We start from the raw sequence: 26,905 nt of genomic DNA, 5'->3' as shown, positions 1-26,905 counted from the left end.
CGGAAAGGGAGGAAGGCAGGAGCTGAGTGAGCACAGCAAGAAGCAAGGAGGGGGGAGGGGGAGGGTGACATCGCTGGGAAATCAGGTCTGCGGTGTTCTCTTTCCTGCCCAGGGGCTGGTGACCCGTCAAGGCCCTTCGATCTTGTCCCCCATTTCCACACCCCGGTGTGCGTTGCTCTGGGTCACACCGCGGGTGATGCCGACACGCAAACCAGCGCTCCAGGGAAGGCCCCCTCTGGGGGAGGCTGGGGCTGGGGCAGCTGGAAACCCCTGTGGAGCATCCGAGGGCAAGGGTCCTGGATGGGTCCGGAGTCAGGGGTACAGACAACTAGCCTCTTCAAATTCCTTAATCTCTCCTAAACTCCCTTCGTTCCCTCTGCAAGCTTCTCTAGACCCTTCAGAAACTATTCCCCACCCCAGCCCTCCCTCTCCTGCCACATTCCACAAACCCAATCCACTGGCCCCTGGCTTCACCCTCAGCTCCTGCTTACAAGCAGCGGGCCTCGAGAAGCCAGACCTTCCGCTCCCCCCCCCCCGAACACTCAAGAAGATCCTACCACTCTGAGAGGCCACACCCAGGAGAGGGTCTGGGAAGCCGGCTAGGCTCCGCCACACCGGATTCCTGACATCCCTCCCTCTGTTTGGGGCTCTCAGCTTCCTGGTTCTTCCTTGTGTATCTGAACCTACTTCCATCCAATGGTTGATCAGAAAAGACAGCAAAATAAACAGAACCACCCCTCTCCAACTAAATACATGTTAGGGAAACAACACAACTCTGCTGTCGTTCAAACGCCCTGAAGATTCACATTCTCTTGTCTCTCGTCACTTCTCGCAAGCCCCCCCCCCACACGTACTCACCTTCCCTCACACGGGTATACAAGCCTGTACGTACACATGCACGCGCACACATCCGTTCACCACCCCATCCCATTTCTGCCGATACCCCGGTGCGCCAACAAAGGCTACACCATAAAGCTACGTGTTATTTCCTTTCATTTGGACTTTCTAGTCTAGAAGAAACCCAGCTGTTTTAAGAAAAGGGCTACGCTCTCGTTTATATAAATTTTAAAGCAAAGTCGGGGTTGAAGAACTCTGTTTTTTGAGTAACCCCATCCTTACCAACAAATCCTCAAAGAATACTGCAGTCTGGGTCTGTTGCTTGTTGTCCCGGATAAAGACTTATTTCCCCAAACACAGGACCCTAGCAATGGCTCAGCTCTCTCTCAAGGCATTTCTAAATCTGCTAACAGCCACTCACGGCCTGTCGCAAAGGGAGCGTGGGCTCCCTGCCACGGTCAGCCCGCCGGACCGGGTGGGAATCTCTAGACAAGGCCTGGATGGTCAAAGATGGGAGATGTGCTCGAGGCACGCACCCACACAGATGGGCCAAGGAGGGACAGGGCTGTGGTCCCTGACTGAAGTGGCAGTGATTCTGAAGAGTGGAAATAGTCTCAGCTACCCGCTCGTTTGTTTTTTTCTGCAGTAAAAACTGACCAATACCCCAGTGGAGGGGACGGGTTGAGAGGTAAGGCTGGGGGCTCAGGGGCTCTGAGGCTTTCTCAGAGGGGAGGGTGCTACACAAGCCTTGGCCAGCACGGCCCCTGAGGCAGGACACAGAGGAGAGAAGCGGGCAGCTTCCCAGCCTCCAGGCGGAGGGGCTGGGCTTGCAGGCAGGAAGCGGGGCAAGGCTCCCACCCTGCGGAATCCAACCTATGTCATCTGTGGCCCCTTTCACTGCATGGGCCCGACCAACGTTCAAATCCCAGTCTCCCTCCGAAGCTGGAGAAAATGGCCAGATTCAAGTCATCCGAAAGCTTAGCCGATGTGACATCCCAATTCCACGCTCCTACTGAAAGCACCGGCCGGTCCCTCACCGCCCGGAGCATTCAGCATCTATCATCTCCACAACTGCCTAGAGAAGGAATTCCTTCCATAAGGTCAGGGGAGGGTTAGGCAACTGGTAGCATCCTGGATATCCAGACACACAGGACCTGAGCGGGTACCTGATGGTTTTCCTTTGCCCTGGGGACCACAAGATGGGGCGGGAGGGGGCGACCGGGGCGTCCCGGGCCAGGACAGAGGAGCCTGACGAAACAGCCCGCACACAGCAGGTCCTCGGGTAGCCTGGTGGTCCCCACGAAGGACCCTCTCGCAAAGCGAGGGCCTCTGGAGGGCCCTGCCCTCCCCTCCCAAGTCTCAAGTGGGAGAGAAGGGCCCATTCACCGCTGGGAGTCCCAGGGCTCCCCCTTGGTACCCTCCGAAGCAAAGTCCTAATCCCTTCCTGAAACCGCAGGCTCTCCGGGGCCCCTGGCTGGAGCCAACGTCGCTCGTCCTCCGGGTGCTCACCGCCCTCCGCCGCGCGGGCATCCTCGGCGGTGCGCCCGGCCCCGCCCCCGGCCCCCCGCGTCCCTCCGGCCCCCGCGCCAGGCCCACCCTACACGGCGATCTCATCGTCCAGGCTGTCGCCCAGCTCCTGCCTCGGCAGGACGTTCAGCAGGCGTGGCAGCTCCTCCTGGGACCACGAGTCGCGCTCCTCGCTCTCGTCCGTGTTGGACTCGTACTCCGAGGCGATGCCCGACTCGCGGAACTTGAGGAGCTCCAGGCCGCTCAGTAGCGGGCCCGCGGGCGGCGGCAGGAAACGGAAGCACTCCAGCTTCACCAGGCAGTCGCGCCTACCTAGGGGGCTGCCGGCCGGGTGGGCCAGCTCGGCCAGGCCCGCACCCGGGGGCGGCGAGGGCAGGTCCTCCGGCTGCGGGGTGGTGGGGTCGCAGAGCACCGGCAGACCTCCGGAGCGGAAGGTGATCTCCAGCAAGCTGTCCTGGGAGCCCACTGGAAGGGGGACAAGAGCAGAGGAGGCCAGGTCAGCGAGGCGGGGGGACACGAGCTGGGTCCAAACCTGGGTCCAAACCGAGAGGGCCAGAGCGGCGTCTCCGTCAACAGAGACAAAAGCCCAGAGAGGCTTCCGGTGCTGAAATGCAGTGGCTGTTCCCAATCTATACCTTTGTGCTACTTTAGCAAGAGCCCCAGCCCTGCCCAGACCTACTGATCATGACCTCTGTAGGTTGGACTCGGGAATATTCATTTCTTTTTTTTTAAGATTTTATTTATTTGACAGAGAGAGACACAGCGAGAGAGGGAACACAAGCAGGGGGAGTGGGAGAGGGAGAGGGAGAAGCAGGCCCTCCACTGAGCAGGGAGCCTGACACGGGGCTCGAGCCCAGGACCCTGGGATCACGACACGAGCCGAAGGCAGACATCCAACGACTGAGCCACCCAGGTGCCCCGAATATTCATTTTTTAAAAAAAGCTATAGGGGATAGTCTGAGGGAACTACTGGTCTCATAGGAAATACATTCGTTTTGCAATCAGACCCGGGAATCTTGGCTCCACACCTTGCTGGTCCTGTAACCTTGAGCCAGTGACTTCACCTATCGGAGTCTGTCTCGTGTACAAAATGGGCATAACAACATCTATGGCTGTAGAGATCAGATGACATCATATCTGTAAAATTCTATCACGGTTTCTGGCATGGTCGATGGCCAGTGGCTATGTGACCGGCATGCATATAGAGCACACTTCCAGGCCACGAATCAGCACGAGGAAGGCCTGGAGATGTGCTGTCTTCTAGTACCTCCAAGGCCAGCCCAGAGTCAGCTGGGCATCTCAGGCCGGGCGCCAGGCAACCTGTGCCATGAATCAGCAGCGCTATCTGGCCAGTTCTTTCCTGCCTTATCCGCAGAGTAGACACCTGCTACCAGCATGTTCTACGCTACAGAGTTCTATGCTACAGCGCGGGGGAGGGTAAACTCCGGTACAGTGTGAAGACTCCCACCGAGCTCCCAGACAACGTGACACACAACAGGTGCTCAGTATGTTTCAAATGGAAAAGCCCACAAAGAAAGAAACAGACTGCCTTAGGACGTGGAGTGTCTGAGCCCCTTTCGAGAGGAGCCTGGATAACCACGTGGCAGTGACTCCCAGGGACATTCAAGGTCAAGTCTGGACACTGGACTAGAAGGAGCCAAGATCCTCTCTGACTCTGCCATTTCATAATTCCATGAAGTGTACGGACGGGACAAACAGAGCCGCCTCTGTTTTCTGCTAGAACACCAGGGCAGGGCAGGGGTCTAAGAAAACCCCACCAAAAGCTTCGGGGAAAAGAACGGGTGTTTTCCAGAGCCTCCACGGAGGGAGGCGAGGCTGGGCAGGGCCCCCACTTACTAGCATTCTGTCCTGACAGCTTCAGCTCCAGCTCCTGCACCTGCTTGACCAGCAGAGAGATATGTTGGAGCATGTCCTTGTTCTGCAGCAGGAGCTGGTGCACGCGGGCCTGGGCCTCCAGCCGCGCAGCCGCTTCGGCAGCCAGCTGGTCCTTCAGCAAGTGAACCTACAGAGACGAGGTGGAGAAGACAGGGAGAAGGCAGGACAGAGAGGAGAGAGGGACATGAATACACCCAAGAGTCACCAGGGTTCGGCTGGGACCGGAGACACCTGCCATGTTCAACTCAAGATAAAGAAGCCCTTCTGGGGCAAAATGGGCACCTGGGCTTGGAATTCGGAGTAGCCACAAGAAGCTGGGTCGCTTGGCCCTGGGCGTGTCTCTCTATGTCCTGAGTGAGGGCCACAGTGTGTCGCTCACCGACCACTCAGGGCCCAGCACCCAGAGCGAGAGGTACAAAAGAGCCGAGCCTCAGCCCCTCCGCCCCAGCCCTGTCAGGAGAGCTCCTTGACAGCTAATGTGTTCCCGCCACGTGGAGGGAGGAACCTTTTTCTCATCGTATCTTTTAAAAGAGAAAAACAGAAACGGATATACGGACCCATTACCTAAGAAGAGTGTCACGGCAACCCCCGACGTGGCCTTTCCTCTCCCCTTCCTCGTGCCCGCATGTAAAGGGAAGCGGGAAGCCCCCCAGAGGCCCTTCACTCTCGAGGGGTTCGTAGTAAAGTCTGTCCTGTCGCCTCTGGGCGTGCCTGACCGTCCATCCCCTTTTCGTTCGTTTCCCGTGGCACCTACGACGGTGCTTTACACGTGCTAGGGGCCAAACGTTTGCTGACTGATTCATAGCAGGGCCTCCTCCCACAAGCCGGGAAGGGTGGCAGCACACAGTTTACAGAGCCACCCCCTGTGGGAGGAGGGGGACCCTCATTAACTGTCTCTCACGGCGGGGGGGGGGAGGCGCGCAGCTGGCAACATGGCACCCACAGTGCTCGGGGCGGGGGGGGGGGGGGGGGGGGTGGGTTTTGTGCGGGCGGGGGAAGGGGAAAAAAAAAAAAAAACGCGGGGGGGGGGGGGGGGGTGATTGTATCAGGAGCCTGGCTTGAGGAAACTGAGTCACAAGGCAACAATCATGTTCACGCCCATGCGATTCCTGCACTAAGTGGTGCATAAAGGGGGGTCTCCGTGGAGGGTTTCGGAAGGTCCCTGAATTAAGGGAGCTAATGAATTTGGCCTGGACCAAGGCAGCCTGCGGGAAAGAGGCTTCCTTGGACGAAAAATACGGTGTGGACAAAGGCAGAGGCAGGCTGACTGGGGTGAGTCAGCTGGAGGCTGGGAGAGGAGGAAGAAAGGAGAGGGGCCAAAGACCTAGCTGACTCTCTGGTTCAGACAACAAATGCTCTGGATTTCTGAAGGGCAGTTTGCTCTGAAGAGATGCACATTTTACCGGGGAGTAAAAGATGGTATCCACCCTGTAGTCTGGCCAAGGTTGGCCCAGGGACCTGCCAAGCCCAGCGTCTCTGCCCCTTGCAGCCGCCAGCACTTGGAGAACCACAGTCTCGGAGGCAGCCGCTGCTTCCCTCCTGGCAGATTTGAGGACCTGACCTTGCAGTTGGCTCTGCTTCTAAGTGGGAGCCACTAATGAGATTAGTTGCCACTTTCCATTAGTGGTTCCTAAGATTGGGCCTTTCTTGCCCCTAGGGGAGGATGCCTAAGGAATCTAAAGTAAATCTGTCCTCCAGGAGGTGCTGCTAAGGACACAACTGACATTTTGGTTTAGAAATCAGCCTCATTTACTGCCTCATATCAACTAAGGAAAGATCTAGAGAGCGCTGAGAAGAGGGAAAGAAGCCACAACAATATTTTAATCTGGGTATCTGATGATGGGTGGCTGTTAAGCCTTTATCTTCTTTGGAAACTGAGACATGGAGCTATTTCACCTGAGATGCGCCCCCACCCCCCATCTTGCTGGTTCTGAGAAACAGGACAATTGCCGTGGGAAGCCCCCAGAAATGGCGCCCCCCCCGCCCCCCGGGGAGGGGCCAACCTTCACCTTCCATCTGTGAGTAATGTAACTGATGCCAATCACGACTATCATTGAAAGGAATCTACTGAGCAGGCAGAATTGTAAATTATCCATTTTCCATTTTCTTTGGAATGAAACAGAAACATTAGCAAGAAATTTGGAACAAAATTTTCAATGCCTATAAGCAGAAAAAGCAGAGAAGTCTATCTCCTGCTAACTGGCATCTACAGAGGGCTCCCGACACACACACCATGGACTCGGATCCTTGCATCTTGCATGTGGACACCCCAATAGAATAGGCCAGTTGAGAGCACCAGACCAGGAGCTGGAACGTTCCAGTCTGTTGGTGACTCCCTCTGCAACTGTAGGTCATTCCCTTCCACCTGGACCTCCCTTTCTCCAGCTCTCAACTGAGGGGCCTGCCTAGAGGCTCAGGCAATGTAGGATTCCAGCACGAGGGGCCATTCGTCAAAGGCTCACGGAAGAAAATCCCTAGATTCCCACTCTGACATCAGAGAATTAGGACTGGGAACACAAGAGGAGTCCCCTCCTGCAGCAGCCGGGGCGGGGGTGGGGATATTGGGAGCTTCATTTGCAGGTAATCAAGTTCCCCACGGTAGACTGCCATCAATACAAAAAAGTCGGCCCTTGAGTCGAATGTTTCTATCTGGCACTAAGCGCCATGAGAAAACGCTCCTGAGTCTGAGTGCTCCTTTTGCAGAATCAATCAGAATTTCAGCTTTGCAAATGCAGAGTTATAACATTTCAGGTGTTTTCGAACCCCGGGAAGGCAAAAGCACACACTGCTGCCTAAAGCCAGGCTAACGAGCCCCTCTGCCTCTACGGCCGTCCAAAGTGGCAGCAGGCAAGAGGCTCAAGCCACTCTCTGTGGCAGTGTGCGCCCCTGCAGAACCCACACCAGGCCAGGCTGAGATAAAATGGCCTGGACTGTTTTAAATTGGGGGCAATATAACAGTCCCTGGGTTTTGCACATGTAGGTCTGGCCCTTGGAAGCACGGAAATGAGGCAGCGTTATTTTCAGCCTTGGCTTGGGCAGGCTGCTCTACCTCTGTGTGCTTGCTTCCCTCAATCCTAAAACAAGAGCAGACACCACCCCCTCCTGTCCTACCAGAGGGGACAGTGACTGGATTCGGCATGCCATTCTTTCAAAGAACGAAACCCCTTTTGCAAAAGTAGGCCGTACTAACTTCCGAGAAGGTACGAGTTAGCTTCTGCTTTCCAGAGCTGTGGGGGCTTCGGCAAGGACCATCCCGCTCACAGATGAGGTCAGAGGCAAGGCCACGGCCGGAGTGGAGGAGCTCAACCCTGCAGCCTCCGGCTCTGACGCCCACCCTCAGCCCACCCGGTGGCACCAGACCACTGCCCGCTCGTTCTCCAGCCTACTTGCCTGGACTCCAGCTCCTCCGTGAGAAGTGGGGGCAGGGCCAGGCTGAAGTTAGGGAGCAGGCACATGGAAATGGCGTGGAGAGAACCAGAGCAATTCCCCCCCCCCCCCAACTAGACACAGAAGCGGAGGCAGGCGGCGCTGTCTCAGCATGCATAAGGCAGGGCCCCTGGGGTGCTGGCGACTGGGAGAAGCCAGGGGGACAAGAGCTAAGTCTCGGGCCTGGAGGTGGGGTGCGGAAGTGTGTTCAGGGCTGTTCGTCTAACTACAGCAGCGCACAGGATCGCGAAGCGTAAGTAACCCATCACTGGTTTCAGGATAAGCGCAAGGAGCAGCGGGGAGAAGAGAGATCTCTACACAGCAGTGGTGCACTCACAGGCTGAGCCCGCAGTTGGCAAGCCGTGAAGGAATCCGGTCTCCTTCACTCCTGCCAGTCAGCCGCGGTGCCCAGGCCAATTCTGGAGCTGGACGGGCCCAGCGTAAGGCCATGCAGGTGCCAGCGACCACTCAGCTCTGGCTCAAGGCTTGGCTATACGGTCATTCACACCCTTGAACTTCCGGCCCAACTCAACACAGGAAGCCGGGGCAGCCAGGCAAGCCTCATGCTGGGTCGGGGAAGTGGTCAGAGGGGGCTTGGGTATTCACTGTTGACACATTAAAGTCTGAGCTAGAGCTAGAAATGTTTAAGAGTGGTTGAGCAACACCTTTGCCCCTATACCCCTAAGGCCAGGGCAGGCTCCTCTAGACCAGCTCTGAACCAATTTAGGGAGAGGCTGGGAGAGATCTCAAGGTCTTAGACCAAAGTAGAACGCTGAGAAGGAGAGAGATCTAAGCCCAGGTCCAGGATAACAGCAGAATGGGAACAGCCTATGACAGTAAATGGGGGCGGGGAGGGGTACATAAATAATGCAACAAGGGACCCCAAGAGTGCACCTGTTTGCAAGATACTCTGTATCCTTAGCTCTACCTTCGCTCTACCCAGGAGGACTTGGATGCTCCCAGAGGAAAGGAAAATGCATTCCCTCCTGCAGTGTTGAGCTCATAGCACCGCCCACTGGAATTCAGTTTAACGGGGATGAAGAAATCTTGCAGTCTGGTGGCCATAGAGTTTGACAAGATGACTGAAAGCTGGCCTCATGCCGGACACTGAGATCAATCCCACCACACGGAGAAACCAAGTATGCCAGAGCTGATCTATTTTAAATGCACGGAAGATGTCAAGAAGACCTATTAATCCACCTCTGTCTCCTGTATGATTGTTGTTACCCAAAGACACGAACACTAATAAAAAGACCTTGGATCAAGTGCGACAAAGAGAATGGGAGAAGGAGGAGCAGACAGAGAAACCTGGAACAGGAGAAGGGCTTAGGGCTGAGTGTGCCAGAGGACACAGGAGCCGAAAGCCGGACAGCAGAGAGAGATGCCACCTGTGGGTCTGCCCATAGCTGCTCCTGGGGATGGCAGAAAGCAGGAGAGGCGTGTGTTCCAGAAGCGATCTCTGCCCTCGAGGTCCTGTCCGACTGACGATCCTGCAAGTCCCCGACCCTATCCATCATCGCCCCAGGACTGATGCGCTACGCTGGCCTCCCAGTCACGCCCCTGCCTGAACCGAGCACCAACCAGGGCGCCACCAACCACCGTCCACAGATCGAGAGTCGGAGGCTCAAGGCTCCCAGCCCGTGGAAGAGGCTGGGACGGAGAAGGGTTCATGAAGTGAACCGCAAGCACCGTGTTCTTCCCTCCCCAACCCCCCCCCCGACTCCCTGAGACTCACTGTCCTCGAGGAGAGAGACAATCAAGACAGAGCAGGGCTATCCTACTGAGACAGAGGCCTGATTCTGTTCCAGAGAACCCCTCTTAGGGTTTCATGCTGACGGTGGCAAAGCTGTGACAAATTCTGGGTCTTGCGGCTTTGCGGACCGAACACTTCCAAAGACGGCCACGACAATCTTCTTGTGCAGATTATAGACCTGCGCACCGTCTCTCTTCAGTATTTAGCAGTGACTTCAAATTCAAATGACTCTCTGATAATATCCATCATGAATATGCATCAAGCCCTTTCTTAGATAAATAATAATTACTTGGCAATTGATATGCCGAAAGAGAAAAGTATTACGGCTGGGGAATGGATTTGTATTCAAGGGGAAACTTTCGGAAATGATGTGAGTCGTGGAATGGCCCTGCGCTGGGGCACTCAGGCTTTGTGCTCCTGTCAGCCGGCACCCCAGGGAGGAGGGTACTCTCGGGACTGCCACATGGCCATTAAGGAGACGAGATGAATTCTGCTATTTGACAAAGAGCAGTGATTTCCCCCCGCAACGTGTAAGACGCCATTAACAGCATTCTTTCTTTTTTGTTGCTGTTCTGGAAACACCTGCGAACACGCCTAGCATTAGCACACCACGTCCTTTTGTTTCATGGTCAGAATTTCTTAAAAGGCTCAAGTCATTTAGGAGCCGTGCCTCACCGATTCTACGCTCTCCAACCTGGCTGCAAAAGGCCTCTGTGAGCCTGGCGCCTCAGGCCCCGTCCGTGTGAGACCATGTTAGAAGGTCTTCGCAAGAACTAAGGCACAGCAGATCCTGCTCCAGGCAGGCTGCCGGCGCTTTCTCAGGGTGCACATACAGGAAAGGACAGCTCTGTCCGGGCGATCGCTCCACCCAAGGGTCATGAGAAGAGTAAGCAGGAGAAACAACGGGGATCAATAAGCGCTCCCCAGAGAAGTCTGCTCCCTGCCATTCTAGAATGCAGAAAACGGTCCCACAAATCCAGAAGGCCAGTACATGGAGCTGCCTTTCCAGATGGCTCACCAGCCTCCGGCCCTGGAAGCCCCCACCCTCCTCGCTCTTTCCTCCCCTCCCCCAGGTCCTGACCCCGTCCCTCAGGCTCAGAATTCAGCCTATGAATGGTTCGCGTGCGATCCCGTCCTCACTGCTCCCTGATCGGCTACGGCGAAGATGAAGTTCAGATGCACGAGTCCCAAGGAAGATGTGGACAATAACGCCCTCCGTGGAAAGCAAGCAGAAGGAATCCCTGCCAGAATCAGCAAGGGGAACCGGCTTCCCCCTCCTCTACAAGGCAGCAGCCTGACAAGCTTTTGGGACTCATACAGCACTTTCCTCCTGAGATTGAAGCCAATCCTCAAATATGGCCCGTAAGGTCCTATAAGTTGGATCCTGTTACAGCGAATTCCGAGGCCAGGATGCTGTCACATCCCGCCTGGAAGAAGCAGAGCGCTGATGGAGGCTGGGAACCCGTGTGGACAAGGTAGGCAGGATGCCACAGTGGTCTCTGCACAAAGCCGTATTTCAAGCTCTTTCAAGACCAGTTTCACAAAGTCACACCTGTCCTGACTCCAGAGGCATCCCTTCCCACCCCAAACGCCAGGAAAACGAGGCAGGAAGGGGACGGTAGAATTGGGTGCATCTCGTTCCTTGGTGAGTTCAAGTCCTTAATCCAACAATGTCCAGCCAAGCCAGCCAAGCCCAGCTCAGAGCAGGGGACACACGGGAAACCAGAACATTTCCTTCCAGTCCGACTGCATCCCCCCCGCCCCAACAAGCAATGGTCCAACAGCGTGAGCGATCCCTTATGGCTCCCTGGGTTTTACACCTGCCCCTTGCCCCTTGCTAGGAAAGGCATGTCAAGCCCATGAGAGTGGAGCCTGAGAGGGAGGGAGGAGGTGGAGGAGAACCTGGGCCACAGCCACTTGCGTCTGCGTCTGCTGCTGCTGGAGGAGCTGCTGCAGAAGCTGCATCTGGTGCTGGCTGGACAGCGGCGTCCCTGGGCCCCAGCCTGGGGGCTTCGAGGAGCAAGAGGGGAGGAGCATCCTGGGCGAGGGCGAGGCTGCCAGCATGGGTTCCTGGGGGCGGGGTGAGACCTGGAGGAGAAGACAAGACGGGCGTGACCCCAGGCCGTGGCCGCTCTCCCACACGTGGCACAGACACGGCCGGCGTGAAACGCTGCGTTCCTAGTGGAGGTGTGGACAGGACCCTGGGCCGGGGCCACGAGGCAGGCAGTGCTGCCGGAACCCTCAGTAACTGACCCAACGTGATGGAGGCAGACGGTGCGTACCGGCCTCTCATACTGCGTCCAACAATAACCACACCTGGACTTCGGGGGGCTGATCTCTGGGGAGCCTAGCATCCACCACCCCGTTACGAGACCGGGAAGAGGGACGCTGCCACCTTCACTCTGCTGGGTCCCCGGGGCTCCCTCCTCCAGGGCTGCATGAGGGGGGCTGCTCCAGTCGGCCCTGCCTCGCAGGGAGAGCCGCTGGTCTGGACAGACCGTCTCTGCAGGCCGAACGTGGTTCCTGGGCCGTCCCCCTCGGCTTCCCTCCTGGCAGGTGGGAACCATCACGAAGACGGCTTATGTGACCCATAAAGCAAGTTCAGGGAGAGACGTCTTGTGTCTGGGAGTTCTGCTGCTGGCCCTTCCTCAGACAGGAGGGAGGGAGGCAGCCACTGACTGACGGCTCTGGCGGTTTGCGGCGGGCACATGACGCCAGGACAAGGTCAGGCAGACGACGGGCCCGCACCACCCTCCACACTGGAGACGGGCTTCTCCCAATGAGCCGCCCGTCAACCTGCACCAGAAAAGGCCAAGGCCTGACAGGAAGGCGAGGTGGCCAGGACGCGGGGAGTCCTGCCTCTCAGCCTCCTCCTCCCGGCTTTTCCCTTGTGTCTTCAGGTTGGAATGCGCTCCCCAGTTCTTAGTGTCCCAGTCTGGCTTCTACCAGGAACTCCTTGGGAGCCCCGTCATCTCAGCTGTAAGACGTGAGGCTGGAGTTGATGATGCCCGAGGTTCTAACCCCCAAGGGGCCAAGCGCCAGCCTCAGCGGCACCAGCGTGTGGGAGCGCCCCAGCAGTCGCTACCTGCAGGCGGAGGGCGCCCGAGCGAACTCCACTCTGGGGATCAGTCGTGGCGCGTGAGGATTAGCTTTGCACAGGCACCAGGCTGGGATGTGGAGCCACGGCGGGGCAGGACCACCAGGGAGCACGGCCAGGAAGCGCCGCGGGGCCCCTGGAGGGCGACGCTCGTCAGGCGTAAGCCAGCGGCATTGGCACTTGGCCCCTCTCAGAGGAGAGGAAACCTGCTCTGTCACCCACGCTGACCCCGCATGGGCGAGGACGTGACTCTGACAGTGGCTGAGGCCACAGCCCGTGTTGCTCTGGGAGGCCGTGTGCACGCAGACCGGGCGATGCGCCGCCTCCCGCCTACCTTGGGGTCCGGGTGGGAGCCTCCTTCCTTCCTGACAGCGTCAAGGTCGGTCACACCTCGGCTGAATTCCAAGACGTCATTCCCTGCGAGCGGGACCTCCACTGCATCGATGTCCGTCTCCTCCGCGGTGGCCGTGGAGGCCCTCTCGGCTCCAGGGAGCTGGCGGCCTGCAGGGCGACAGAGGGAAGGGCAGGGCGCTGTCAAGAACAAGGTCCTCCTCCCTTCCTGGCACTTCACGTTCGGCTACGTCAGGCCCAGAGAGTACCACTGGCTTCCTGATCTCTCCACCCGCCCTTCATTCCTAAACCGGTGAGATGTTCCTATTTAATCTCTCTTCAGAGTCCAGAAACAACAATGAGGTTTCCTTGAGGCTGGACGCCACTGCTTTGCCAGGTTGGCATGAGGTCGATATTGACGGGGTGCAGGGGCTCAAGAAGGGACGGGGGTGACTGTCACCTCGACCTCCTCTGAGCTCAGGAGTGGAATCCACCCAGGGATAGTGCCCTGACCTGGGAGTCCAGACATATGGGGGCTCCCCAGCCATGCCCCTGGCGGGCTGTCAGACCAGGGGTAAGTGGCCCCACTCCTGGGGCCCCAGCTCCGATGGCAAAATCAGACGCCGAGTTAGAGATGGACAAGGAAGGGTACGTGACAGAAGAATGAGGTTGAGGAGACCTGAGGCCCCGTCTAAGACGGGGGCAGCCCCCCGCCCCTCTGAGGCGAGCCGGACTCTGACCTAGTCACCAAGCACAGAAGTCAGGAAAGGGGACTGCAGGAGGCAGCAGCGGGGGGACAGAAGGGTGACTGGGTTTCAAGTCTTCTCCAGGCTGTCCACACTCCACTTTTCGCCTCCCCACTGAAGACAGCGGCTGCACTCAGCGTGTGTGTGTGTGGAAGTCCTGCTATTTCTTATTTTCCTTCATTCCCTGTTCCTATTTCTTGATTCTATGAAAACCTGGCCATTCCTGGGCATTTCCTGGGAAGTATTTTTCTTTCTCTACATCTGGAATTAGGCTCATTGCTACTGTACTCAAATAAGGTCTCTTAAAAGATTTCGGAGACCAAGGACCACATGTAAAATGGAGGAGGTTCACGTCAGCAGGAAATACAGAGAGCCAACCCCCTCCCCGAGCAGCCAGGCCTCAGTCATCTGAGGGCCTGCCTCGGAGAACAAATAGTTTTTTGTTTTTGTTTTGTTTTTTTAAATATTTATTTATTTAAGTAATCTCTATACCCAATGTGGGGCTTGAACACCACCCCAAGATCAAAAGTTGTGTGCTCTACCAACTGAGCCAGGCAGGTACCCCTAGAACAAATAGTTCTAACAGGTCTTCCTCTGCAAACCATGTGAGTCAACTGGGGAAGCAAGCCTGGTTTTCAGAAAGCCAACCAGCGTGCTTGGTTTTCCTCCCAGCTGCTCCAGGACTTGGGACACGGCCCTGGGACAGAGCCTGGCGGAGTGGCTCTGCTCCTCTGTGAGCCAGCAGGCGGGGACACAGAGCAGGCTGCTTCCCACCACACCCCTGCGTCCAGAAGTGACCTTCCTGATGGTCGGGAGGGCTAGCCTGTGAGACAGAGGGTGGACGGAGAACTCGTGCCTACTTCTCCACAGGTGGATGGGCTGGACTGTAAGCATCGGTTCTCTGGGCCAGTGTGGAGATGAACAGGGTGAAATGCATGTGTTTTCAGCAGAAATGATTCCCCCCAGTCCCCAGGAGAGGCTCAGTCCCGCAGCACCATGCATCCATTTGTTGGTGTACCTGGCACCTGGGACTGGGCGTGCCTGGCCTTCTATTCCAACCCCCCCGCCCCCAACCTCCCTCAGTCTTGAGGCCAGGGCTGGGTCTCATTCATGTTTCCCAGGGCTCTGGCATGGAGAAGGTATTCAGTAAACACTAACAAAGGAAAGAGTGTCATGATAGGTCGGCGAAACAGGGGAGTGGGCTACAGAAGAAGGCTGCTGGGGGCCCCCCGGCCCTCCATTCCTGGAGTCCCCAATACCGAGGACACAAAGCGTTTGGAGATGCCCAGGCCAGAAGCCTGGAGGGATCAGAAATTCTCTCGGGTTCTTGCTCTGTTTCTGAGGGGGTCATAGACTTCTCGGCCATTCCGTTGGTACTAGTGGAGTCCCCAAACCAAGGCTGAGGAAGGGGAGTCACAAACCACAGCTGAGGAAGGGGAGTCACAAACCACAGCTGAGGAAGGGGAGTCACAAACCACAGGACCCGCTTTCTGAGGGACTTCCTGCCACCCCATGGGCTCTCTGATGATCACCTCTGAAGCCCTGAGCTTGGACAATGGCTAATGGGTGAAAGTCAGGATGGTAACAGACCTGTTAGAACAAGGAGGGTAAAGCTGGGGTAGACGGAATGCTCCGGATGCCGTGCCTGTTAGCATATCGGATAAGGCAAGATTTAGAGGGTGGACCCACAGCTAATGGTCTTCCTCAGGTCCCGACAGACAAGGGGGGAATATCTCGTATTTGCAACTTTCCTGGCATCAAGAAGCTTAAAGGACCAGAAACGATACGAAAAACCTTCTAGCAAAACCAGGGAACTTAGGAGATTGGGCTGTGTGTTTTTTCCAGGCTTCCCCAGCCTGATGGAGGAACCAGACAGAGACCATGGATGCAGCAGGAGGCTGTGTCCCAATAGAGGGAGCTACCCTGGATGCAGGGGGTAACCCGTGCAGAGGGGAGACGACCTGGAGAAGGAGTACCAGCTAAGGCAGGTGAGGAAGCGGTCCTGGGGAAGGGAGGGCTGGGAAGGCGTTCTAGGTGGGGGCAAAGATACAGAGGTATTCACTGCCAACGACTCTGTACGGAGGGACCCAACCAGGAAGAGTCAGGATTTTATCTTGAAGGACTGAAAGCAGGTGAGTAATACCAAAGGGTTTTCATCCTTTCAAATTTCACCCTAGAAGTGATGTGGGGGACAGATCTAGAAGGGACAAGAGAGAAAGCAACGCTCCAGGTGAGAAACAGGAGGGCTTAGGCTAAGAGGGCCACAGTAGCAGAGGAGAACAGACACGAAAGGTTTGCAGGGCGCAGAAATCACAGGACAGGGTGACAGAATACCGGTGGTGGGGGAAGAGAGAGCCGTGGGAATGGGAGGGAGGGAGAGAGGAATATGCGTAAATTGAGTTTTGAAAGTTCTGATTTAGGTGACCTGGTAGGGACTGGTGCCCTTTAGGGAAATTTCGGGAGGAGCAGGGTTGTGGGTAAGATGGAGTTTTAAACCTGCTGGAATCACAGGGTCTGTAACAACCAAGTGGAGATACCCATCAGCTGTCGGAGAGTTCAGGAAAAAGGTCTGGTCAGGAAATAAACATCAGTCGAGACCACGGGCAAGTCAGGGAAGAGCACCAGGGACCGAGCCCAGGAGAAACGCAAAGGATGTTGGAAAGCAAGTAGCAGATCAACAAAAAAAGGTTGTGCGTGCATATGGGGTGGTGCCCCAGAAGCTGGGGCGGGGTGGGGGCGGGGCAAGCGCTTCCTGCCCCGTGGTGAACTCGGCACACAAAGGCTGGTTCAGGTTGTTGGCTAGGGGCCTCAGTGACCTTGACTGGTGGTCTCCAGAAGGGCTGGCAGGCAGCAGACACCGCATTGCCGGAGGCTGGAGGGATAACGGCCAGGATGGGGGGGAGAAGGAAAAAGCTATATGAGTGCAGATAAATCTGGCAAGAAGCTGAACGATGAGGGAAAGATAAGGCTGGGGGAGACGCAGGGGCAAGGAAGGCTGGATTTGGTTTTGTTTTGACGATGAGAGGCTTGACCTTATCTGTCCGCCGTGGGGAAGAAGCCAGCAGCTGCAGAAGACTCAGGTGACCGCTCGGGAGAGACAGCACTGGTGGCCTGGTGCTCAGGGAGAAGCAGGTGAAGGGTAATCCCGGCCGGGCGGGGGCGGGCGGGGCAGGGGATGATGACACTGACCGTGGGGCAGAAGCTGGAGACAAGCAGCAGGGTGGCCCTGGGGGAGCATAAGGGGTGGACCTGTGGAAGGCTGGTTTCCCGGGGACGGGCCAGCATCGGGGGCTCAACGGAGAGGCGTTGCTGGGTCAGTGCAGAACCTGTCACATGTCAAGGATATGGTAATAAAATGGTTTCAAAAAAGAAGAGGAGTTTATTAGCTCAGTCACGAAGTGCTGGACATGGCCACTTTTTGGCCTCAAAACTGCACTGGTAACAGCTTAAATTTAAATAGCACTTACTACCTCCCAGGCATTAATTTAAGGGTTTTACCTGTAAAAATCGTTTATCCCAGAACCACCCTCCAGGCAGTCCAGGCACTGACAGATAAACTGAGGCACAGAGCTGGGAAGGTGGGTGCCGGGGCTCCAGGCCTGGTGCTCTGAACCACGGTGGTATCATCCTGCCTTCCCCACAGGCTGGCTACTTCCACCTGCAGTACCCCCCACGCCCCCGCCCTCACCGTCTTCACTTACACACTCCCAGGTGATCTGGTGTATTTGTCACGGGTCCGTACCCCCACCCCCGACTTTGAAAGCCAGCTCCTTGCCATCGGGGACCTGTCCCGCTGTTCAGTTCACCCAGAATTGAGCCTGGCACGTTGCGGGGGGAGGGGGGCGAGATGAACATCTGTTGAATGAAGGAGGGCGCTAAAACCAAGGAGAGACAGATGGGGCGGCGGTCGCCGGCGCTGGAGGAGAAGGGGGAGGTGGGGGCGCAGACGGGACGGGTCAGCAGCCTGCTCGCCGTTCGGAGTGAGCAGCACATGCAACAGGTACGCAGAATAAATATTCCCAGCCGTCTAGATGGCCAGAGCTCTCTTTTCAAGAAGCTCTATTCCTCCCGAGCGTTCCAAGCCCTTCCCCACATTGGATGGCTGCCGTGGGAGGAGGAGGAGGCCTCCAAGGGAACGGGATCTCGCCCAGGAAACCCTCTCCAGGAGTCAAAGAAACCACACGAGGCAGAGCAGGGCAGGCCGAGCAGGAGCCCTGGCCCCACCTGGCTCTGAGCCCCAGGGACGCACCCAAGGCGGTGGCTGCCAAAAGATACCAAAGATAAATCTCCCCGAGGGTGGGGCCCCGGTGGAAAGAATGAGGCAAGAAAGAGGCAGGCAAGGAGGGGACGAGGAAGGTGAATGCCATCTTAAAAGCACTGCTGGAACCCAGAAAGCAAAGGGCGGACAAGACATCAAAGACAGCGCGTGCGCAGTCCAAGTCGTCAGAGGAATCCGGTCTCCCCTGTGCTGTCACGGGCCTGCTGCCACGTCACGTGGGGCGGCGCCGGGGCAAAGGTACCCACGGCATTAAACGGAAAGCTCCCGAGCACGGATGCGAGATGATGCTCGTAACAAAACACGCACGCACACACACAACCAGCAGTTCTACTCTGGTGCTTCGAGGTCCCCCGTGACGGACGAAAATCCCACTGCAGTCAGTAAATGCTTCTGGGGGAGGCACTTACGGACAGAAGAGACGTGTTCCCAGTGGTTTACAGCCCGTAAGCAAGCAGGTGGGGCCATAAAGAGCAAGGGACAATGGGGCCGGGCAGTAAGCAGCTTTCCTTGAGGGAGAAAGGTTTCCCATCCCAGATCTGTGGCTTCCCAAACGCTAGTACTCTAAGTACCTAAGTAGGCTTGCCTTCAGGGTAAACGCTGCCATCCGAGGGCATCCTAATCCATCACTGAATTCAGACCCGCCCTAAGACCATGGGACTCGAGAGACCCTCCTGTCTCCTTCCCACACTGCCTAGATCGGGTAGGTCATGCGTTTCCGACACAGAGCCACAGAACTGGCTACTATGTGATATGTGTTTAGAGTACCATACCGTTGGCCCTTGAGCAACACGGGGATTAGGGCACCGACAACCCCACGCAGCTGAAAATCCACACGTAACTTCTGATGCCCCCAAAACGTAACTAATAGCCTACTGTTGTTAATAGCCATATCAGTAACAGTTGATCAACACATATTTTGTAGGTTACAGGTAATACACCATATTCCTAGAACAAGAAAGCTGGAGGAAAAGGAAATGTTATTCAGAATGATGGCCGTTGGGGCAGGCAGCAGGTGGAATCACGGGAGTGGGGTCTCGGGGCAAGACCGACGGGCTGAGCAGAGAGCTGGTGACGGCAGTGGTGACAGTGGCTATGGCCCTCCCGCTGTAGCGGACGGTCAGCATGGAAATAACAGGCCCGCCAGCCATGTCACCTCTCTCCTTATTACCTTCTCAGTGATCGTTTTCTCAAAGAACATTAATATACACGAGACCTCAGCTACTTGGCTTCTTCTGCATACCTGCTCCCCAAGATGTAACACAAATGATGTTCTACATGTGGAAACATTGGTCTAGGGGCGCCTGGGTGGCTCAGCTGGTGAAGCGTCTTGTCTTCAGCTCAGGTCATGATCTCAGGGTCCTGGGATCGAGTCCTGCATTGGGCTCCCTGCTCAGCAGGGAGCCTGCTTCTCCCTCTGCCTGCCACTCCCCCTGCTTGTGCTCTCTTGCTCTAAGTAAATTAAAAAATCTTAAAAAAAAAAAAAAAAGAAACATCAGTCTGGTATAGTTTCTTCAAAGTTTAAGACGTCAAAGACCTGAGAGTATATCTTAAGGAGGTCCAGCACGGATCGGATGTGCTGTCTACATAACCTACTGGCATCCCAAGCAGAGCCTCTCTCCTCCTTGTGTAAATGAGGCTACAGCCCTGCAGAGTGATGGAAATTGCATCAGGGAACTACACGTAGACACATTGATTTTAAGGAACTGGCTCATGTGATTGTGGAGGTGTGACAAGTCCAAAATCTGTAGGGCAGGCTAGGGACCCACGGAAGAGTTGTAGTCCAAGTCCAAAGGTGATCTACTGGCAGAATCCCCCTTTGTTCTAATAAGGCCTTCAACTGATTGGTTGAGGCCCACCTACATTATGGAGGGTGTTCTGCTTTATCCAAAGCCTCTGATTTATATGTGAGTCTTGCGGTGCCTGGGTGGCTCAGTCGGTGAAATGTCTACCTTCAGCTCAGGTCATGATCTCAGGGTCCTGGGACTGAGCCCCACGTCGGGCTCCCTGCTCAGCGGGGGCTGAGGGAGTCTGCTTCTCCCTCTCCCTCGGTGCTCTCCCTCCCTCCCTCCCTCCCTCTCTCGCAAATAAAATCTTAAAAAAAAAAATAAATGTTAATCTCATCTGAAAAATACCTTCCCAGCAACATCTAGAATAACATCACATGTTGTACGTGTCTGGGTCTACGTCTAAGCTTTCTATTCTGATCTACCCAGGGACGCGTTCATGTGATGGTACAGTTTTACCTAGTATAGCTTTATGTTTTTATGTCTACGAAGCCACTCATCTGTCATCACTCATCTTTTCCAGAAATTCTTCTATTCTTATTTTTCCTTATTTTCTGTTACAATAATAACAGCTAACATGTATCTGGTGTTTACTATGTACCAGGCATTTCACATGTATCTGCTCATCTGTGGTCACAATAATCCAATGAGGTGGACTTTACTCCTGTTTTCTTCCAAAGAGGACACTAAGGCCCAGAGAGGTTATTAACTTGCCCCAGATCACACAGCCAGGGACTGGTGCTGCCAGAAGGAAAACCAACCGTCTGCGTTCTCCAGACCTTTGCAGCGTGAGATTTTACTTTGTTGTCTTCTGACTTCCTGAGTTGGATGCTTCACTAATTTGATCTTCACGATTGCTTATCTGTTAACATGAACAGTCGAACCTTTGGATTTTCCTCTGCACACTGCTTTATCTGTGTCCCCCAGGTTCTGAATATGATAGCTTTCCATTGTGACCCTTTTGCCATCAGAAATTTGTATTGTTCTGTTAAAGTGAGAGGTGAATGGGAGAATTCGCATTTTTATAAAAGATGTTCAGGCTTCCTGATACTTCAAAATGAGAGGTATTGGAAAAATGTCCACATGGAAGGTTCACAGGACTACAGAATTTAGAAAACAGGAAAAAAGCTATTAAGGTAATTAGAAACTATCTTCTTTCTAATTTGTTTTATGAAGGTGATTTTGTACTGAAGTTTTCTTGGGGGTCAGATTTGGTAGCATCAGCCACTCAAACGCTTCCTTGTTCGATAAACATCTTTAATTTTCTATTAGGAAAGCCACACGTGTTCCTTAAAGAAAATTTGGAATCCAGAGAGAAAAAGAAACACTAAAATGTTTTTTAAGTGGACTGGTTGCCTGGGGCTTGGTGGAGGGAGGCGTGGCCCCATGCTGGGTGCCCCCCACCCTCCGCCGCCAACACCACCTCCTGTCCGTCCACGCCCACTGCATGCACCTGCCAGGTGCCTACCTGGGTCCCCTGAGCAGCTGCTGTTCTTCTCGCTCTCTCCATCCTCCTGCCCGTCTGCATTCTGCTGCGTGTGCTGGAGGCTCAGCTTATGGCAGACCTCGAAGGCCTGCCCGACCGTCCGCACAATTCGCATAGCTTGGCTCTGGGAAGGAGAAAGGAAAAGAGCAAGTGAAGGGCGTGGGGCACGGGGACCCTTTGCAAGGACACACGAAGGGCCAGGGGCAGAAGAGGACGTGCTGGGGCCTTGTGGACAGAAACCCATGAAGCCGGCAAAGGAAAGAGGTGGAAACATCTAACGTGGCTCTGACGTCCACACGCTCACCAAGAGGAGTGCAGAGATAGTTTTCTTCTTGAAATGGCCCAGAAAACAGACACTCACCACGGTTCTGTAACAATAAACCAACTGGAAGGACAGACGGCAAATACCCCAATTCTGGACTTAGCCCAGTTCATCCTCCCAGGTTTAACAAAAGTGGTCGAGAGCCTTCCGACTCCTTTCCAACCACAATCAAATGTTCAACGGGTTCGCCATAAGAAGAGCAACCCAGCCCTCACTTCTTTCCTGCTGGAAATGGTGAGTCTCCAGCAGACCAGGGGCGGTGGGGAGGAGGGGCCGAGAAGCCGCCATCTAAACAGCAGAGCCAGCGAAGCCCAGAATTCAAGTCCGCTAGAACACCACTGGCAGCAAGCTTAACTAAGGACAGCCTTCCCAGTCTCGCTCTAAAGACATTGCTCCCTTGGATCTGTCCCGTGGCTATTTCTCTTTGCCGTTTTTCCTCCTTCCTTTCTTTATTGGCGTGGCGGTGGGCGGCTGAGGAGCTATTTAACTGCTGCTTTTAACAGCCCAAGACCAGAGCCTGACTCTCGCTGTCCTTAACTTGGAGAGGACACAGGACAAAGAAGCCGCGTCCCCTACAGTCTTAAGGGACCCACACAGGCTCTGAGGAAGAACCACAACCACGGTCCCCAGGGCCTGGCCCCCAGAGTGGACAGCCGACCGACTGCATCCTCAGCCCACTTTCACTGTCTTCCAAAGACTGAGTCAAGGGCAAGCTACAGGCTGGGTGAGCTCAGCTCACTGCTCCTTGTCCCCTGAGGTCCCCAAACACCCCACCACCACTGACAGCAGTTTATTTAACCGTGGCTGTCCCCCTACGCCTGCGTCTGAGATTAGTCGCATTTTGGATGACCTGACTCCAGGTCAGCTGTGCCTACCTAGCCAAGCTCCACATTCACTATAGCGTCTGTGGCTATAGAATCTCAGGTTCCCCCAAGGAGGACAGGTGGCAAATTCCACCGTCCCTGGAAGCCACAGGTACTTCACTGAACTAGCTTTGAGGATGATGTCAGAAGTCGAAAGGTCCCCACACACGTGCCCCCGAGTCTATAGGATTAGACAGGGGTAGGGACGGGATTTCTCATCTTCTCTTTGAAAGGGAGCGCTCAGATTTCGATCCAGGAGGAAATGACTTCTCAGAGGACCTGCATTTCTCCTGCATCCCAAGCTGGGCCATGGAACACCCTCAGGACCGACCTCTGAAGAACCCAGACTGTGGCTCACATCTCTGCCACCTTTATCAAGGACAAGCGTACGGAACATACCCACCAGTTGCAACCAACTATTTACAGGCCCAAAATGGTCAGAAGGAAGTGGCCTGGTTTTGATGCTTAGTCTTCTCCACGCTTCACGTTCACACGTTAGCACACTCACTCTCGTAAGCAGCTGACCCTCACCTCGGATTCCCTGAAGAGGCAGGAAATGCGGACTTTATTAGGTTCACTGGTCCCGCCTTCCCTGTGTTGGAAATGGCACCCCACCTCCTCGCCTCAGGGCCCCCCCTTCCTACCTGCCCTTCCTGACAGCTATTCTATGCCTGCCTGTGATGCCACCTGAAGGGGCGACTCAGTGAGGTCTGTGACCTCTCCTCCACCACCCGGAGGGGTACCTGTAGGACTAACATGCCAGAGAGCGCCTCCCACGGTGCTCGGCATACCCCGAGTGCTCACCGACAGGTTTTGGTGCCAAAAGGCAACGAAGACAGAAAATAAACGGGAATGGCTGGGCTTACTTTGTCAACAACAGAAAGATATTAAGAAAGTTGCCTCTGACTACGTATGTGAGCATCAAAAATAAAAGGCTAAACCACCCTCTCTCCCCACAGCGCGCAACACAGGAGAAGCCGCCGGCCCGATGATGTTTGGTCTGTGCCTGTGTGACGGTTGCCACCACGAGGAGACTGTCGGATTAGAGTTCTAGATTTGCACATTGGCTGCTAAGTGGCTTCCTTTCAATTTGTGCTTTACTCCCCTTGAATGGAGGTTGTATTTCCACTCGCAGCAAAAGGGCACAGAGGCATGTTCCATGAGGAGCCCTCTGAACTTGAACACGGAATCAAGCTACCCTGCTACCTGCTTTACAGGAGGACTGGAAACACGTGAGAGAACTGGCCTCTCTTCTCAGCACTCTAGAAGCTGGAAGACGCCAGATGGCTCCCAATTCTCAGAAATGGCTGTGTGAGTTCAGGCGCCCTCTGACGTTGCAGGCTTGCCTCCCCTCACCAGTGGGAAGTCTACTTTTAGTGGATTTCCATGTAAGGACCCTGATGGGGGAAATGACTTGAAGATGGCTCGGATTCCCATATAAGGCCAACCCGCACCAGGCAGGGCCTATCCCTCCCCCCACTGGTGCCATCTGCACAGCCATGCTGGTTCCTGCTGGCTGCGCCTGCGCCGCCCAGGGACCAGGCCTTCTGGCCTTCCAAGCAAGACAACCGGTTCTGCCTGCCGCCCGGGAATGCAGGGCTCACATGTGCTAAGACTTAATAGTTCATATACCATGTCTAAGTCCACGAGGGAGGACTCTCACTAAAAGCAGCTTTCCCAAAAGAACCCTTTCCATAGGTCCCCACGGGTCACAAGGAGCTGCTCACACCTCATGATCACAAACGGGCCTTTGGAAATCAAAGGGGAGATGAAAAGATGTCAAGGCAGCCAGGCACAGAGCAGAACACACAAGCGGCATGCTGGGAAGGCGGCCTTCTCCAGTTCCAGAACCTGGCCGTTCTCTGGAATTTGCTAGATTTTTACAAAGCATCCCTATACTGCACGGTTTCTGGACAAATCCAGTTTAGTCTCACAAAAGCCCCCTGAAAGTCCTCGGCCACATGGATCAAATCTTCCTGTCCAAAAGCCACTTTCCATCAGCAGCCCCAAAGCATCTGTGGGCTTTCAGTTGTCAAGATTAGGCTGGCTGTGGTCGCTTTGATGTTTTTCAAAGCTGGGAAGGAATATCTAACCTCTCGGAGTGGCTCTCGGCCACAGATGGGGAGCACAGCAGCTCAGGAGAGTGCCGATTACAGGCAATTTTGTGAAACAGACCTGGAAAGGAAGTGGTCTTACAACTTTGTACCACTTACCATCACGACACACAGAAATGCTTCTTTAGACCATTCTACTTACTCATGCTGACAAAGCCTCCCTCCCTCTCACCGCCCGCCCCCCAACAAGGCCATCCCTCCGTCCAGCACAGGGGTCAAGACACAACCAACCGCTGTCCTCTTGTAGGTGCCAACGAACGCCTAACGGGTGTCGGTATCCGGTGAACTGCAGCGGCCACCACGAACTAAGGCCATGTTCTCCGTGAGAGTGGGCGGCCGCTCAAAAGCACACAAGAGCCTGCAGTGGTAGCTTCAGGAAGACAGAAATCAAAAGGTTGATGCCCCTGTACTTCGCTGATCCAGGGAAAAACTACAGTCGGTCATGATTTTTATCTTCTGTTCCCATGTTAGGGGACCCCATTGTCGGTTGGCCCTGTAGACATGGAGAATCTTCCGAATGCAACATACACGTGAAGAATGGTAGCTATCCGTCTGATTCCACAGCTGACTTAAGGAATGAATGACCCTGGGCACTGCTCCGCATTTCACTGTCCTGGAAAAAGCTGTATTTCACAATTCCTGGAGATGACGTAAGGAGTCTTCAGGTAAGTAAGGAAAGGGATGAGCAGGTGTTCATCATGAAGATGAAGATGGCAAAGGCAACAGGAAGAGGGAAACGTGGTGCAGCCCCCCCTTAGTCCACAGCCCTGGCTTCTCCACTCTCATCTACTGCCTCCGCACCCCGCACTGGAGACCTGTCTGCTGAGTACTTCTGAATTCCAGGGGACTTGAAGTCCAGTAAGTCCGTTCCAGTACAGCTCCTGGGTTTATAATTCTTCTCATCTATCACAGCAATAAAGTCCAGTGCCCTTACCCTGACCTGAGCTACCAGTCTCAGCAACAAAAAAATAGAACTGAAGGGCATGTTTCTTTAATGTGCTTTGCTCCCTTTTTAAACCGTTGTAAAAGATTTAAGCTTGTATCTATCAAATGACTGCAGTGTATAGAATTCACAATGCTGAAGCAAGAGAATATATTTGGAATTCTACACAGAGGAAGATCCGAGGTATGAAGGCTCTGAAACGGGAGATGGGTGGGGATTCTGTCCAACAGGTTATGGAATGGTCTTGATCTGTAATTTGATTGAGGCAATGCCTGGGACACCAGAATATTGCTCACTATAGGGAAAGTTTAGTTTCAAAGTGAGTGGGACTTTCGACATCGACAGGACATAGGGGATCTTAAAATTTCCAGTAGACTGCTGGGTTCTTCCTCGTGCTCTGCTAGTCCACGAACCACAGGACCACAGAGGAAAGAAGGCTGGGTTATAACCTCGGTACTGGCAGTAACCACCCACGTGACCGTGAGCAAGCCCACTCACCTTTCCAGGAGCCGATTTCCTCATCCATAAACAGAGAGGTTTGGACCAGATGAGTTCGGAGACCTGTGGTTTCTCTATTTTGACTTCCCAACCCCATCCCACCACCCCAACATTTAAGACATAAAAAAACAGGCTCTTGTCCTGAGTGTAAGACCTCCCTCTCCTTCATTGTAAACTTGGCCGGGCAAGTGACTTATTGTTTAGCCCACGACTGTCATCATCGCTCAAAATCCATTGCAAGCACTCAAGGACGGACCATGAGACTTCTCAGCTGTGGCCCCTCATCTGATGGTGACAGCATTACAGGAGGAAGAAATTTCTCCTAACCCAAACCAACTGAGCTGTGATTGCAGGCAAAATGGTTTCAAGGAGCTGCCCGTGAAGAGACCAGGGAGATTCCTGCAGCTCTTGTTAATCACCAACACTTCACGCACCGCTGCGCTATTAAGTACAGTCGCACTTAATCAGGGCCGACAGCCTCATTCTCCCGGGGCTGGGAGGACGAGACAGGAGGGCGACATCCACTCCACAGGAGAGGTCAAGGGACCATGCAAGAGGCCGGAGGCCTTGCACATGAATACTATCACTATCCCGCCTGAGGAGGGGAAGCAGAATGCCGTGGCCGTGGTCATGAGGAAACGTCTCCACCGGATGCCCCTGGGCGAGGAAAAGACCCACTCCCAGCCTTCCTTTCTCACAGAAGTCTGAACGACGCGGGCACGAACACCCCCTCCGCAGACACACGCCCACCAACAGTCCTGGGCAGGCCTTCCCAGTCACACAGAACTCATTCCTGACAATCCGGATCCTTTCACACAACCACCCGCATTCCTGAGATGCCTTTCATTGCACTTGGTGGCTGGAGCAGCTCAAGTCTAGAGGCTCACGTTCCTTCCAGGAGTTTCATGCAACAGAGGTTAGTGGCCACAGCTCGGGACGAGGCGGCAGGAGGCCCGGTTCCAGTATCAGTAGCACTGTTGACTCATGGTGTGACCAATGGCACC

At 54.9% G+C, this 26,905-nt stretch overlaps 1 protein-coding gene across 22 annotated transcripts in view; it reads right to left on the bottom strand.

Moving 5' to 3' along the window:
• LOC112839198 (carboxyl-terminal PDZ ligand of neuronal nitric oxide synthase protein) overlaps positions 1–26,905 on the bottom strand; it is a 279,718-nt gene that overhangs the window by 12,198 nt on the left and 240,615 nt on the right. For 20 of the 22 annotated variants that reach the window (XM_073884019.1, XM_073884022.1, XM_073884024.1 and 17 more), the window contains 5 exons: positions 21,144–21,285; positions 12,871–13,037; positions 11,342–11,527; positions 4,222–4,387; positions 2,677–2,829 (listed from right to left, as the gene is read on the bottom strand). In XM_073884019.1, coding sequence (XP_073740120.1) covers positions 2,677–2,829; positions 4,222–4,387; positions 11,342–11,527; positions 12,871–13,037; positions 21,144–21,285 — 814 coding nt within the window. Of the gene's footprint in view, positions 1–2,676; positions 2,830–4,221; positions 4,388–7,650; positions 11,282–11,341; positions 11,528–12,870; positions 13,038–21,143; positions 21,286–21,465; positions 21,934–26,905 lie in introns of those variants that run through there. The other 2 variants (XM_073884036.1, XM_073884037.1) reach the window with 2 other exon arrangements.

Source organism: Callorhinus ursinus, unplaced genomic scaffold, assembly GCF_003265705.2.
Source record: "Callorhinus ursinus isolate GAN/ISIS: 27379988/994484 unplaced genomic scaffold, GSC_fseal_2.0 scaffold54, whole genome shotgun sequence".
In the NCBI taxonomy this organism is placed as follows: domain Eukaryota; kingdom Metazoa; phylum Chordata; class Mammalia; order Carnivora; family Otariidae; genus Callorhinus; species Callorhinus ursinus.
Note: the sequence above shows the minus strand (reverse complement) of the source record. Positions and strands in the feature narration are given on the sequence as shown.